The sequence below is a fragment of the Nycticebus coucang genome, chromosome 11 (assembly GCF_027406575.1).
Source record: "Nycticebus coucang isolate mNycCou1 chromosome 11, mNycCou1.pri, whole genome shotgun sequence".
Taxonomy (NCBI): Eukaryota; Metazoa; Chordata; class Mammalia; order Primates; family Lorisidae; genus Nycticebus; species Nycticebus coucang.
In genome coordinates, this window is record NC_069790.1 from 64,704,549 (window position 1) to 64,718,054 (window position 13,506).

The following is a 13,506-nucleotide window of genomic DNA, read 5'->3' on the forward strand; positions in this document are numbered from 1 at the left end:
GTATTATAGAGAGAGCCCCCTTCTAGATATAGCACCTATTTATTTTTTAAGCGATTTACATAGTCCCAGCAAGGTTGGACAGTATTTTACAAATGGTAAGAAAGGCAGATGCTAAATAGCTGGTTAAAGTACATCATTGACATAAGCCATAAAATGAATGTGAGAAAAGAGAACTGTTGTGAAATGTTATTTATAAGTCTGCTGAGACATTTACCTTGAAACCATTTCCTTAAGTATCTTTCTTCATATAAGGTAATCTTTTCTTCAATGAGAATACTTGAGAATAAAATTGAGTAGTCTAAAGAGCTTACTTTATATTATTTTCCGTTAACTAGATCTAGTTATAGAGAACTGCCTTTAATTTTGGTTCTCAAGATTCCATAGTAGACTTCCTATTACATAAGTTGTTTTAAGGGAGAAAGAATACTTTCAGCAGAAATGTCTAATGAAAGGAACTTTTAGTGTCTTTTTAAAACTGTATTTTGTTATGAAATCGCTGATTTCTTTTCTTTTTTTTGAGAAAGAAGCATTTATTTATTTTACAGAAATACTGTTCCATTTTATTGATTTTTATAAATCAAATCTTAATACTAGGACACATGCTCTAGTCAATCAGAAATGCAAGTCTAATTTTTCTTTTTTTTTTTTGTTTGTTTCTTTTTTCTTTTGTATTGTTGGGGATTCATTGAGGGTACTTTTTTTCCTTTTCTTTTTTTTTTTTTTTTTTGCAGTTTTTTGCTGGGGCTGGGTTTAAACCCTCCACCTCCAGCATATGGGGCCAGCACCCTACTCCTTTGAGCCACAGGTGCCGCCCTTCTTTTTTTTTTTTTTTTTTTTTTTTTTTAGACACTGTGTTGCTTTGGGTAGAGTGTTGTGGCATCAAAGCTCACAGCAACCTTCAACTCGGGCTCAAGTGATGCTCTAGCCTCAGGCTTCCAAGTAGCTAGGACCACAGGTGCCCCCGCCATACCACCCAGCTATTTTTCGGTTGTAGTTGTCATTGTTGTTTGGCAGTCCCTGGCTGGATTTGAACCCGCCAGCTCTGGTGTATGTGGCTGGGGCCCTAGCCACTGAACTGTAGACACCCAAGCCATGATTTATTTATTTATTTTTTTTGCATTTATAAAACCTTTTATGTTTGCCCCCACAGAGCATATCAATTTTGGTTTGGAATGGCTAACCCATTTGGTATTTTCGGTTTCAAAATAAGAATAATTTTATGAGAAAACCTTTTGGGGTTTAGCTGACTTATAGCTATTTGCTTAGATAGCAAGTCCTCAGAAAATGTTGTTTTGTTCAATGTTGTTTGGTTATAATGCTGATGAGATTAAAAAATCCACTCCTGATTGGGGCCACTGTGTATGGGGGAGTTTATATGTTCTTCCATGTCTACGTGCATTTTCTCTGAGTACTTTGCTTTCTTCCCACATTTCAAAGATGTGTATTTGAGGTGAATTAGTGTGTCTGTGTGAGTGCAGGGATGTGTTTTGAGTGTGTTTTGTGATAGGATGATATCCTGTCCTGGGTGGGTTATTGCCTGGAGCTCTGAGCTGCTGGGATAGGCCCTGAACTGGATTAAAGAGGCTGGGAAATGAATGAATGAGTGAATACAAATTATAGTAAAATAAAACTTTGTAAAGGCTGTGATAATAATACAAACACATGACAATAAAGCATGCTGTATAAAAGCTCCCAGCAAGCCCACCAGATTTATTCTTGTTTACTTTTGAACCGCATGTTGGTAGGAGACAATTTTTTGGACAATTTTCATTTTGTAATTAAGCTTATAGTAAAATTGGCTTCATTTTATATCATTTTACTTAAGGTTGCAGTTTCTAAGAACCTACCTACGACCTTGAGGACGTAAACTATATTTTGTTTTGTATAGGGTAAGTGCTTGTGTGAGAGACTGAAGGCATAGGGCTTAAAAGGCTACTCCCCTCCGGGCGGAGGCTGTCTTAAGGACACAAGGAACATAATCTAGAGGTATTATTGTAGCTACAACTCTTGTAGTCTAACATTAGGTTATTGACAAAGACTCAGAACAGCTTCCAATGTTTATGAACTAACAGGATTAAAGTGTGAAGCTTGATCTATTCTTTTTGAAATATAACTTTTCTGTGATCACGTGTGCAAAGCATGGGTGTCTCAAAATGGAAAAGAGTTTCTGCATAGAAATTTACATCAGTTATGGAATGAAGGCAATGAGTCGATAGGAGAGTAAGGGTGATAGTCATCTTACCTTCCTTTTAAAGAGGGATTTCATGACAAGGAACATGCTATGTGTGATGTAAGGCCACCAGGGTAAAAATATTTGTAAGTATCATTCATTTCCCTACCTTAGTTTTCTCTTTTGCTCTCATTTTGTCACCCAAGTTTTACCTTCTTTTCAGCTGGCCCTTCTATTCTGTTACTATTTGCACTTTTTCTAGGCTGTCAGTTTAAAACTTTTGTTATAAGCGTGTTACATGACTTGCTCCCTTTTCCCCCCACAGACTCAGATAATGTACAAATGGATAGAGCCCAAAATCTGCCGGGAGGATCTCACAGATGCTATTAGATTGCCCCCTTCTGGAGAGAAGAAGGATTGTCCACCTTGCAACCCAGGATTTTATAACAGTGGGTCATCTTCTTGCCATCCCTGCCCTCCTGGAACATTTTCTGATGGAACAAAAGGTAGGATGTCAACTGGACCAATAATTGGCCCTTTACAAGCTAATCTTGTTGGGCTACTGTGACCTTGTTATAAACTGTGTTTTTATGGAAGGATTTTTCTATAAAAAGGATGTTAAAACCCTTAACTTTCTTATCCTTGAGTCTGAAGAAGAGTTGAGAAATAGAATAACAGAATTGCAAAGCCACATAGCTTATTTTATATACAAAGGTAGCTGTTTTAATGGAATTTTATGTAATTCTCTCTTAATGAGATGTTTGTCCTTGGATATTGCTAAGAAAATTTCACCACATAAGCGATCAAGGGTAAGTGCTCCTTCTCTGGTGTGTGTGTATATATACTTAATATATTTATATAAGCAAAAATGTTCTTTCTTCTGGTATACCCTTAGGATAATAAATGAATTTTATGCTATAATAAAATCAAAAATTGCTTATTTTGATCATATGGCAATTAAAATAGCCCCAAGTAGATTGTTTAAAAAGTGTACTGTTGGAAAAATTTTAGTACATAATATAATATAAAAATAATATAATAGAATTTATTTTAATCTTAGATAAATATTACAGTACATTTTAATTGCAGGTATCTGGCTTGAATACAAGTTGTGCCATATACTTCATATCTTTTGATAGATAGCATGACAAGGACTCTGCAGTCAAGTTGACTTGAATGTGAATCTGTGTCCTACATACTGCCCGTAGTGTGATGTATCCAACTTGTTTAAAGCTTTGAACCTCAATTTTCTTGTCTTTGAGATTGTGGATAATATCTAGCTCATCATCATTTAAAGGTTATATAAAAATGTCTTCTGTAGTACTTTGGCAGCACGAAGTGTTTGATAAATGGAAGTTTTCTTTCCCCCTTTTCTTACTGAGGTGATGATGCAAAGTGTCTTGGCTAAATTTAAAAATAATTAGAAAAACATCATTGGAAAAGAATCTACTATTTCATAGTTGCAGATGTTAATTTCTCAGCCTCATTTCTCAATAGTCAATATTATGAATTTCAAGTAATCATTTCTTAATTAAATGGTATTAATATTCTGTTTAATAACCAAGAGGGAGGATATGATTTTTCCTTATTCATAAAGTAGAGGGAACTGATTTTAAGATCATATGTAGGAGAAATTGAATTTGTTTCAGAATTATTCTTCTAGGCAGTGCCTGTGGCTCAAAGGAGTAGGGCACCGGCCCCATATGCTGGAGGTGGAGGGTTCAAACCCAGCCCCGGCCAAAAACTGCAAAAAACCCCCAGAATTATTCTTCTTATGGAGTATTCGTATTCTTTTTATGAAGTATAATTCAGTATTAGCAATTACTCTCAGAATGAAGAAAAAATTATTTTGAAATGTTTTTATATCTTTTTTCTTTTTCATGTTGGTGAAACGTGTGTGTGTGTGTGTATGTGTACGTGTATGTGTATGTATACTCTATCCATAATTTTTTTCAGGATTTTTTTTTTTTTTGAGACAGAGTCTCACTATATTGCCCTGGGTAGAGTACCCTGGCCTCACAGCTCACAGTAACCTCAAACTCTTGGGCTCAAGTGATTCTTTTGCCTCAGCCTCCCAAGTAATGTCCAGCTTTTTTTAGAGATGAGATCTCGCTCTGGCTCAGGCTGGTCTTGAACTCCTGAGCTCAGGCAATCCACCCATATGCCTCTCACAGTGTTAGGGTTACAGGTATGAGCCACTGCACCTGGCCTCAGGATTTCTTTGGAAACAATTGTTAATTCTTACGGGAATTGGTGGTCCAATACCTCTCCTTCCTACTTCTCTCTCTGCTAATTATAGTTTAGTAGTGCTTAGAACAAAGGGAGAAGAAGTTGTACAGATGTAGTTTACTTTTAATTGTTTACCCTACTTTTTCTTTGTAGAATGCAGACCATGTCCAGCAGGAACAGAACCTGCCCTTGGGTTTGAATACAAATGGTGGAATGTTCTTCCTGGCAACATGAAAACTTCCTGCTTCAATGTAGGGAATTCAAAGTGTGATGGAATGAATGGTAAGGTCAGAATCAGCCCCCTTGGTGTATTTTGGCAGTATTCTCAGACTTTGCTTTCTAAAACATACCAACTTTTGGCTTGGGGAACTCCAGTCTTATCCTTTGGCTACTTACCCATCTTCTAGTTCTCACATAAAAACAGTAAATGTGGTGTCACAGACAGATGACTTTCCTACCTGAATATTATTAATTTTGCACTTTGTGGAGTTGGTTTATAGATATTGAGGATCACCACTTATGGGTATAAATACCAGAGGGGATTTACCAAGAGGGGGTAATGAAATCTGTTCTGTTTACCCTTTTAAAGAGTAGCAGGATAGCATTTCTGTTGGGATTAATTTAGTCAGGCTCAGCACTGTGCAATAGTGAGGGGTTAAGCGATATCGAATTCCCTTGCCTGTGAAATTTATGATTGTGTTTACGAAATGTGTATGATACTCACTTACTGATAAAAATATTACTTTGGGCTATGTTATTACACTTACGGTGGAGTTCTGTAGGAAAGTGGTTGAATTTCTTTTTTTTTTTTTGAGATTAAATAGGCAGGTTTTATTATCAAATGGAGAAATGGTGCACCCTCCACTGAAATAATGTTAAAGAGTGGATATTTTTCTCGGCAGGTACCAGTTATAAATAGGAAAGTGGTTGAATTTCATTTGTCTTTACATTTCAAGTGCTCAGAGAAGTTAGCACTTAGTTGTTCTGCAACATTTGCTGGTTGAATAAATGACAATATCTCCCTATATTTTCTAAGCTTGATGCAAGGATTAGGCATTTTAAATACCAGGGCTTTCTATTCTTTACTTTTATCAGCTCATTGGCATTTTTTGTCAGCTTATTTCTCTCTATGTTTGTTTGATTATTGTAAACACTCACACACATTCACACACACACACACACAGCCTTTTCAACATCTGTGTTTTAAGTCAACGCTTATCCAAAAGAAATAGGCTTGAGATACACTCATGAGTACAGAGATTGACAAATAATGGGTCTTTGAATAATATTGATTAAATCAAAGAGAGAAAGACAAAGCCTTGATATATAGTAAACGTGAATATTCCTCTTTACTGACAAATAATACCACTTTAAAAAATTTATTGTAAGGGAAAAGAAGGAAAGATACAGCAGTTTTTACCTGACCAGCATGGCTTATGTTCCTAAAATGTCCTATGGTTAAATTCCACATTGAGAAAGTTAAGACCTATTGGAAAAACGAGATTGGGAAGGGCAGGGTTTTGAATGATTCCATGAACAAGGACTAATACATTTGTGTGTGTGTGTTCACTTACTAGTAGAGATTATCTGGAATTTGTATTTGATTTTGTGGAGGACTTAGTCTAACTCTTATGACAATACTTGATTTACTTACTTGCTTACTCATTTACTTAGAGGGTATATTTTAAATTTTTGCTGATTTTCAGAAATGCTCAACTATTTGAAAAGTGTAAATCTCTGTAGTACTAGTGTGTGATACTGAAATAGCAAACAGTAATGTGAAAAATGCAAAGGTAAAAGGTTATGTATATGTTGTTACTGAACGGTACAGTAACTAACCTTGTGAGGAGCAGCCCCATAAGAATGAGGGTCAAATGGGGAAGGAGGGGGCGCCTGCTGCAAGAGACAGTCATCCGCCTGGTCATGGAGTTAGAGCAGGTGTGCTCTGACAACTTGACTGTGTGATGTGGAGTGCTTTGAGAGTTGTGTTTTCTCAGTCTGAAATTTGCATAGTTGCAGAACAGGTATGTAGAAGTAAATCTTCATGTACTGGAATTTTGCCTAACAGGAATTCAAAGGTGGAGACAAGTTAGTTGTTTCTTCATGAGGTGCTCATTGGGCATTATCTATGATAACAGATATTGACATAAACTAAATATCCAGCAATAGGATACTGTCTATGAAAGTTATGCTCCATAAATAGGATTAAATGCTATACAACCAGTATCAGCAAGCTGTAGGAAAAACAATTTGACAGTATATTTCAGGAATTTAGAATGTTCTCTTTCTATAACCCAGTAATTCCACTTCTGGGAATTTATTCCAAAGAAACAATGGGATGAAAAGAAAGAAATTATGCACAGAAGTTTTAATTTTAATGTTATTTATAAAAGCAAAAAATAGGAGAAAACAAAGTAAATTTTCAACAGTGGGGGTATGATTAAATAAAACATAACCAATATATTGCTAAGTTAGTAAAATTAAATGTGGAAAAGATTTTCAAGGGGAGGATATTTGCAATGTGATGATTAGAAAAACCAGAAGAGAATGCTAAATTATGTGTAAAAAGATCAGAAAATAAACTATATATTAAAACCTAAACTGTTTTAACAAAAAAATATATAATAGAGTAAAAAGAAATACACCAAAATGTAAAGAGGCTATTTTTTGGGGGGGGGGGGAATGGGAAGTTTCTGGGAAGTATGAATTACTTTTTTTCTCATTTAGTTTATTGAATTTCATAAATATTCCATCTAGACACACATTCCTTCCAAAATCAGAATAATAGAACAAAATACTAGTTTAAAAACATATTCATTTGACCTAGCAAGTTTTTATTGGTATTCTTTTCTAGAGAAATACTAAAATATGGAAAATCTTTACCAAAAATATGTTTATTATAGTGACATTTATACTAGTGAAAAGTAAAAGCAGTCCGGGTGCAGTGGCCTGTAACACTAGCATCTTGGGAGGCTGAGGTGCGAGCATCGCTTGAGGCCACCTGCTTTCTGTGTCTTTGTGTCTCTGTGTGTTCACATGGGGCTCTCCCTGCATGTCTCTGTTCATATTCCCATCCTGTCATAAGGACACAGTCATACTGGATTGAAGGCTATTCTATGACCTGATCTTAATTTGATTATATCTGCAAAGTCTTTATTTTCAAATGAAGTCCCATTGACATGTATTAGGGTTAGCATTTAACACAGGTTTTCTGAAGGACACGTTAAACACATAATAGCATATGTTCTGTTTTACTGAACCTGTGGCTGGAATTTCCCCAAAAGTGGCTGGCAGGGAGTTCCCATGAGGGAGTACCCCAAACTGTCCTGAGATGGGTCCTGGTTGGTATTCCGAAGAAAGAAGCACTAAACCCCAGAATGATCAGGCCAAAGCATTTCTCAGGGGAATTTACCTAGGGAGGGCTCACATATCCTTGTAGGAGACAGTGAGACAAAGGATGTTCTCCCTAGGTGTGTCTGAAATGAGGGAGTTGGGTTATGGAGTTGATTAAGGATTGGAGGAGTTTGACTCAGGGCCAGGGCTAGTTTCTGTCAGAGTTTTGGACAACAACCTAAATACCCCTGGAAATGCTCAAAGCTCCAGCTTGGGTTCCAGCTGGTGTGTTGGGGACAGTACACAGCTGGCCAGGTCACTGCATGGTCAACACACTCTGTGTTTCTTGGTCAGGACAGAGAAAAAAGGGGGCTAAACTAGGAGGCCCTGCAGTGGTCAGTATTCAAACACAAGAAATGTTTGTCTCCTTTTGTGGGGGTGTTAGTCCCTCTATCCCAAAGTGCTTCTCCTTACCATCCTCGTATTGCTTTCTGTTTTTTGTTTTCCCTTCATGCCACACACATGTATTTGAACACTTGGAGGTGTTCTTACAGAAAGCACTTCTCTTAGGTAGATAGCCAGGATCTCTGGCCCTTCTAGGGATGAGGATGCCCTGCCTTGGAGGTGTCTGGAGCACCTTGGAAGAGGGTGGGGTGGGCACTTCATCCTGGTGTTGCCCCATCCTTAATCCTGTCCTGAGTACCTGCTATACTGGGGAGCGGAGGAAGCACTTTACCACTCTGGGAATTCCCCAGCCCTGGCATGATAGGATCTGGAAAGTGACTTAAGTAACATAACGCTGATTATTATGTCATTAGCTTAAGTGTACGTTGTGGTTCACCCCACCCAGGTGGGCTTTCAGAGAGAGAGCTCACACATGCAGATGCAGCCTTGAGAACACCTGTTGATCATTTGGTACCATCCCACACCTCATGAAAGCCCTTCTTCGGATCAGGGCAATAAAAGGAAACAACCTAAGAATTAATTCCCAGAGAGAGAGAGAGCCAGTTAGTGAGTAAGTCAATCTGTCTGTCTCCTCTTGTGCAGACAGACTTTCATTCTTCAATGAAAAGCTATTCGTGAAATTGTCTCCTGCTTGTGGTCACTCTGTCCTATTGGCCCTGCTTGTGATTTTTCCAAACAAAAAGCCAAAGAACTAGGATAATAGTCTGCTGAGAGGGTGGACCTGACCCTGTGGTGTGAATCGTCATTCCTCAGTCAAGAGTATACCAAGCACGGAGAGCAGACCGCCACTCTGACACTTCCATTTGTGGTATAGGATTGCTACGTGGGGATCATGCCTCTCCCTCTTATGCCCACCACAAGTTTGCAGTCTCTCTAAATGTAAATGCCTCTCATATTACTTATACTGCAGTAAGGGTCTCTTGTTCCACTGGGTAAAGACAGTTCTGTGGCTTTTCAGCTCTTAGAATTAGGAGTTGATACCTACTTTTCTCTCTTTTCAATCACATGAACCTTCATAGTTGAACAATTGGTATTTCTCTCCTAAGTTGATTAGTATGTGTTGCTTTTAAGATTAGCTTGATTGATATACAACCAACATATCACCAAATTGCTGCTAGTAACATTTCAAAAATTGTCCAATCTAGCAGTAATAGTTAATCCTTTCCTCAGTTTCTCTTTCTTTCTCCTATCTCTTAAAGTAGCCTAAATTGAAATTTTCTTTTGGATGTGGAAGCGCCAGTGCTAAGGTATTGCCATTAATCAATAACCTTGCCTGATGCTATGTTGGGGAGACTTCTCTCTTCCTGTCTTTACTGTGCCCATTTCAGTTCAAGGAATGTCAACTGTTCTTTGCAGAGGACAGACCTTATATAACCTTTTATGTACAGCTCTATACTGTTAAAAGTTGTTAGCATGTGTCTGTCTCTCTATTCTACTGATGTAACTGAATCCAAGCTCTTATCACTCACTGCATGACAGCCAATAAGTTGAGAGATGTGTTAGGACAAGGAAAGTGACTTATTTGGGAAGCCAGCAAACTGAGAGAGTAGCATACTCATGTCTTGAAGAACCATCTTAAGTTAGTTTGAAGCTTACGCTCATTTTTACTTAAGGGAAAGGAGCAATGGGTGTTGCAAGAGGTGACTGGTGACCCCAGGTATCTGAGTATCATCAAGGGTCAGAGGAGGTTGTGAAACTTACATTTTCTCAGGATAACAAAAGTCAGGTCACAGTGTTCCTAGAAATCTTTAACATAGCATTGTTACTTGTGTGCATACTTTCCTTATCTCCCCAGGAGTTAGTTTTGGGAGAGGGATAGTTATCTTCTTTCTTCTAGAGATGAACTACAACCTAAATTCTTCTTATAGCCATGTGGACAACATCAGAGCTAAGCAGAAGCTTTTAACCTGAAGGATATTACCACAGGGGGTTAGAAGCAAAGTGGAGATAGTCCTGCCAAGCCTCTCTTCTAGGGTTACACTGACTTCCCAGGGAGGGTGGACCTTGTCTGGTTTTGCTTAGTGCATGTTGGCACTCACTAATGCTGGTTGAGTAAATAAATAAGTGAATGAATGCAGAACAGGGGTTAAGTTAGGGAACAACAATACAGCAAACTGTAAGAAAGAACTCCTGAGGCTAAATCTTCTTTGTTAAATAAAGTGAAGTTTCTACTTCTCATTGGTTGTCTGTGGACTAGAATTTTCCATCTCATCTCAGTATATTAGAATGGATAAAGTCCATCTGTTTTAATTCAAAATTGTGCTTCATTGAGAAAACTGTTTTAGTTTTCCCATTAAATAACTTTTATGCAAAATAATGCATTATTTAGTTCCTCCTGGGGAATGATTTGGAACATCTTTATCGGTACCTATGGGCCTACCTCTGCATGCAATTTGCAACTATAATTTAAAAATAGGAAATTCTTGTGGAGTATTTTTAACTTTGAACGTAAGTACTAAGACTTCTTTTTATTTTTCCTTTATTTAAAAAGGAAATCACTAATGGAATTTTTTATTAATAAAAATAACTTTTATCATTTCTAGGTTGGGAGGTGGCTGGAGATCATATTCAGAGTGGGGCTGGAGGTTCTGATAATGATTACCTGATCTTAAACTTGCATATCCCAGGATTTAAGTAAGGAAATTTTAATTCTTTTCTGTAAGAATCCCCACACTTGTTTTTTCATAGAAGTGGATGAAGTAGGGCTGTTTATAGAATATATCAATATTGAAAAAATATTTAGTAAGTAACAAGCTGTCACAGAGTCCTGCATTACATTTAAGACTACTTGTAGAATTAGTGATTGACAAACTGTTAGTTGTATGTTACTCAGATAAAGCTGAATAATTTTAACAATATTACATCTAAATGCTGCAATAAACTTGATGCTTGGATGTCTAATGGAGAGAACTTAGTTCAAGTTATTTGTAGGAATATCTTTTATTTATTTTTTTCTTAGTTCTCTCTATAAAGTAGCATATTACACATAGCTTAATATTGTTTTGAAATTTCTCAGTAGGAGTCTTTTTTGCTTTGGGATGGACTGGCAACATTAGTAGTGGAGGATTCAGGTGTATTACCTTAGCTGTGTAGACTCCATATGATAACAGAGAGTGTGAGTGTGCAAAATTGAGTGAGGGAGAAGTTGTCGATGGGGCAGCAGTAGGTCAGGGGAAGAGAAGAGCATGGATTTCAACTTGCTAAAGAAAAGTGGCTTAATTTTATTCTAAATTGTGTTTAGAACATACTATAAATATTGCTATTTTACTCTGTCAAATAGACCTCCCACATCTGTGACTGGAGCCACAGGTTCTGAACTAGGAAGAATAACCTTTGTCTTTGAGACCCTCTGCTCAGCCGACTGTGTTCTGTACTTCATGGTGGTAAGTGGACAAGCAGCTTTTGGAGGCAGATCTGTGAGAATTTATCTGAGCCAGGTGGGATAAGAACCCCGTTTTTCTTGCCATTCTTAGGGCCTTCCAAAAAACATTAAAAAATACCTAGATCAGTCACTAAGAATTATGCAATAAAGTCCACAAAGAAAGTATTGTTTTCTCATGGGAAAGACCCCATGTTGAGTAGGGATGGAGGACAGTGACTGATAGAGGCTGGGAATGTTAATCTGTTAAAAAGTTCCTTCGTAGGTGGCGCCCATAGCTCAATGGGTAGGGCACCGGCCACATACACCAAGGCTGGCAAGTTTGAACCTGGTCTGGGCCAGCTAAAAGAATAATGACAACTGCAGAAAAAAAAAATAGCCAGGCGTTGTGGTGGGCACCTGTAGTCCCAGCTACTTGGGCAGCTGAGGCAAGAGAATTGCTTAAGCCCAAAAGTTTGAAGTTGCTGTGAGCTGTGATGACACCACACTCTATGGAGGGTTTGTGCTTTTGTTTGTGTTTTTTCCCCAGTGACCCTGTAGTAGCTAGTTAACAGTCCATTAACAATTTCATCCATGGTATACAGGATGTGTAGAGATTTATATGTTTATTTGTGATTATAAATAGCTTTAATGAAGGCAGATCATTTGGTTCTGAAAAAAAATCGACTTCATAGTCTTCATAGCAATAAGACATTGTGAATAATCTTTAACATATCCATCAAAGCCACAAATAACCCAGAAATCTTCAGTTTTCCCACCCCCCCCCCTTTTTTTTAATCTGTTAGTTCTTCATTCTCAGTGCCTTTGATGAAATTCAGGCTCCTGTTATACCTCTCAACTGGACTATTCAGTGGTCTCCTATCCATTCTTCTCATCTCCCCTCTGTCATCTATGCCACTGTCAAAATTATCTCTAAACATAAAAACAACAGGAGAGTCATCAACAACGCATCCATCCCCTTGCCCTTGGTGCTTTTTATTGCATATAGTAGGGCGGCTCAAAGTGTGGTCTCTGACCAGGAGCGCCAGCATCCTATGGATACTGTTAGAAAAACAGATTTCTGGGTTCTGTCTGAGTCTTACTGATTGAATGGGAAGGCCTGGGGCACAGCAATCTCTATGTTAACAAGCCTTGGGGAGGGGTTTCTGGTGCACTGTAAAGTCTGAGAACCAGTGATCTGCGAATGTACCTCATTTTCCTTAGCATGGCATCTCTGTGGCTCTTTTGATAGCTTCAGTTATCAAACCTGATTTTGCTATTGCTCACCTCCCCTTAGTCACCCGAGTTGCTAAGTGTGAGTGAACACTCTGTTTTCATTCCTCTGGGCTGACTCTCTAAGCTAGAATGACATTCTTCCTATTGCTCTTTTAATTGGTGAACTCCCAAGCCTACTTCAAGGGCAGCAGTTAGGTCATTAAGTATGAAATATCCGATTTCAAGTCAAAAGTTTATTATATCTCAAACTTGTAGCAGTACAATTAAAGTGAGCGCCTAAATTATTGACACAATTTTGCCATCATAAGGCTAGCTTGTTTATGCCAGCACAGAAGCCTTGTGAGCAAGTAGAGATGAAATCGTGAAAGGGGCTTTCTACAGCATCTTCCTCGGTTTTCCTTACCAGAAGTAGTCCTAAGCCTGGAAGAAGTACTCAGTTGGTGCAAGGTTTGGTGAATATGGTAGATGACAGAGAGTTTCCATGTCTTGTGTCTGTAGTTTGAACAGGATTGTTTGTGTGACATATGGTCCAGCATTGTCTTGCCGGAGGATTGACCTGTATGTCCTGGCTGATCCAGGATGCTTCATCACAAGCATCCTCATCATTTTGTCCATCTGGTTGCAGTAGACATCCTTTATAATCGACTGACCAGGTTTCATGAAGCTGTGCTGGACCACTAGACACCATTAGCCTTTAAAAAATATAATGGATAAC

The 13,506-nt window shown here is 38.0% G+C and overlaps 1 protein-coding gene across 1 annotated transcript in view; it reads left to right on the forward strand.

Annotated features, from left to right (window-relative positions):
* Window positions 1-13,506, forward strand: part of ELAPOR2 (endosome-lysosome associated apoptosis and autophagy regulator family member 2) — a 196,465-nt gene that overhangs the window by 133,869 nt on the left and 49,090 nt on the right. Inside the window, exons 9-12 of the mRNA XM_053553656.1 lie at window positions 2,496-2,676; window positions 4,553-4,681; window positions 10,741-10,831; window positions 11,478-11,580. Of these exons, the coding sequence (XP_053409631.1) occupies window positions 2,496-2,676; window positions 4,553-4,681; window positions 10,741-10,831; window positions 11,478-11,580 (504 nt within the window). The remainder of the gene's footprint in view (window positions 1-2,495; window positions 2,677-4,552; window positions 4,682-10,740; window positions 10,832-11,477; window positions 11,581-13,506) is intronic.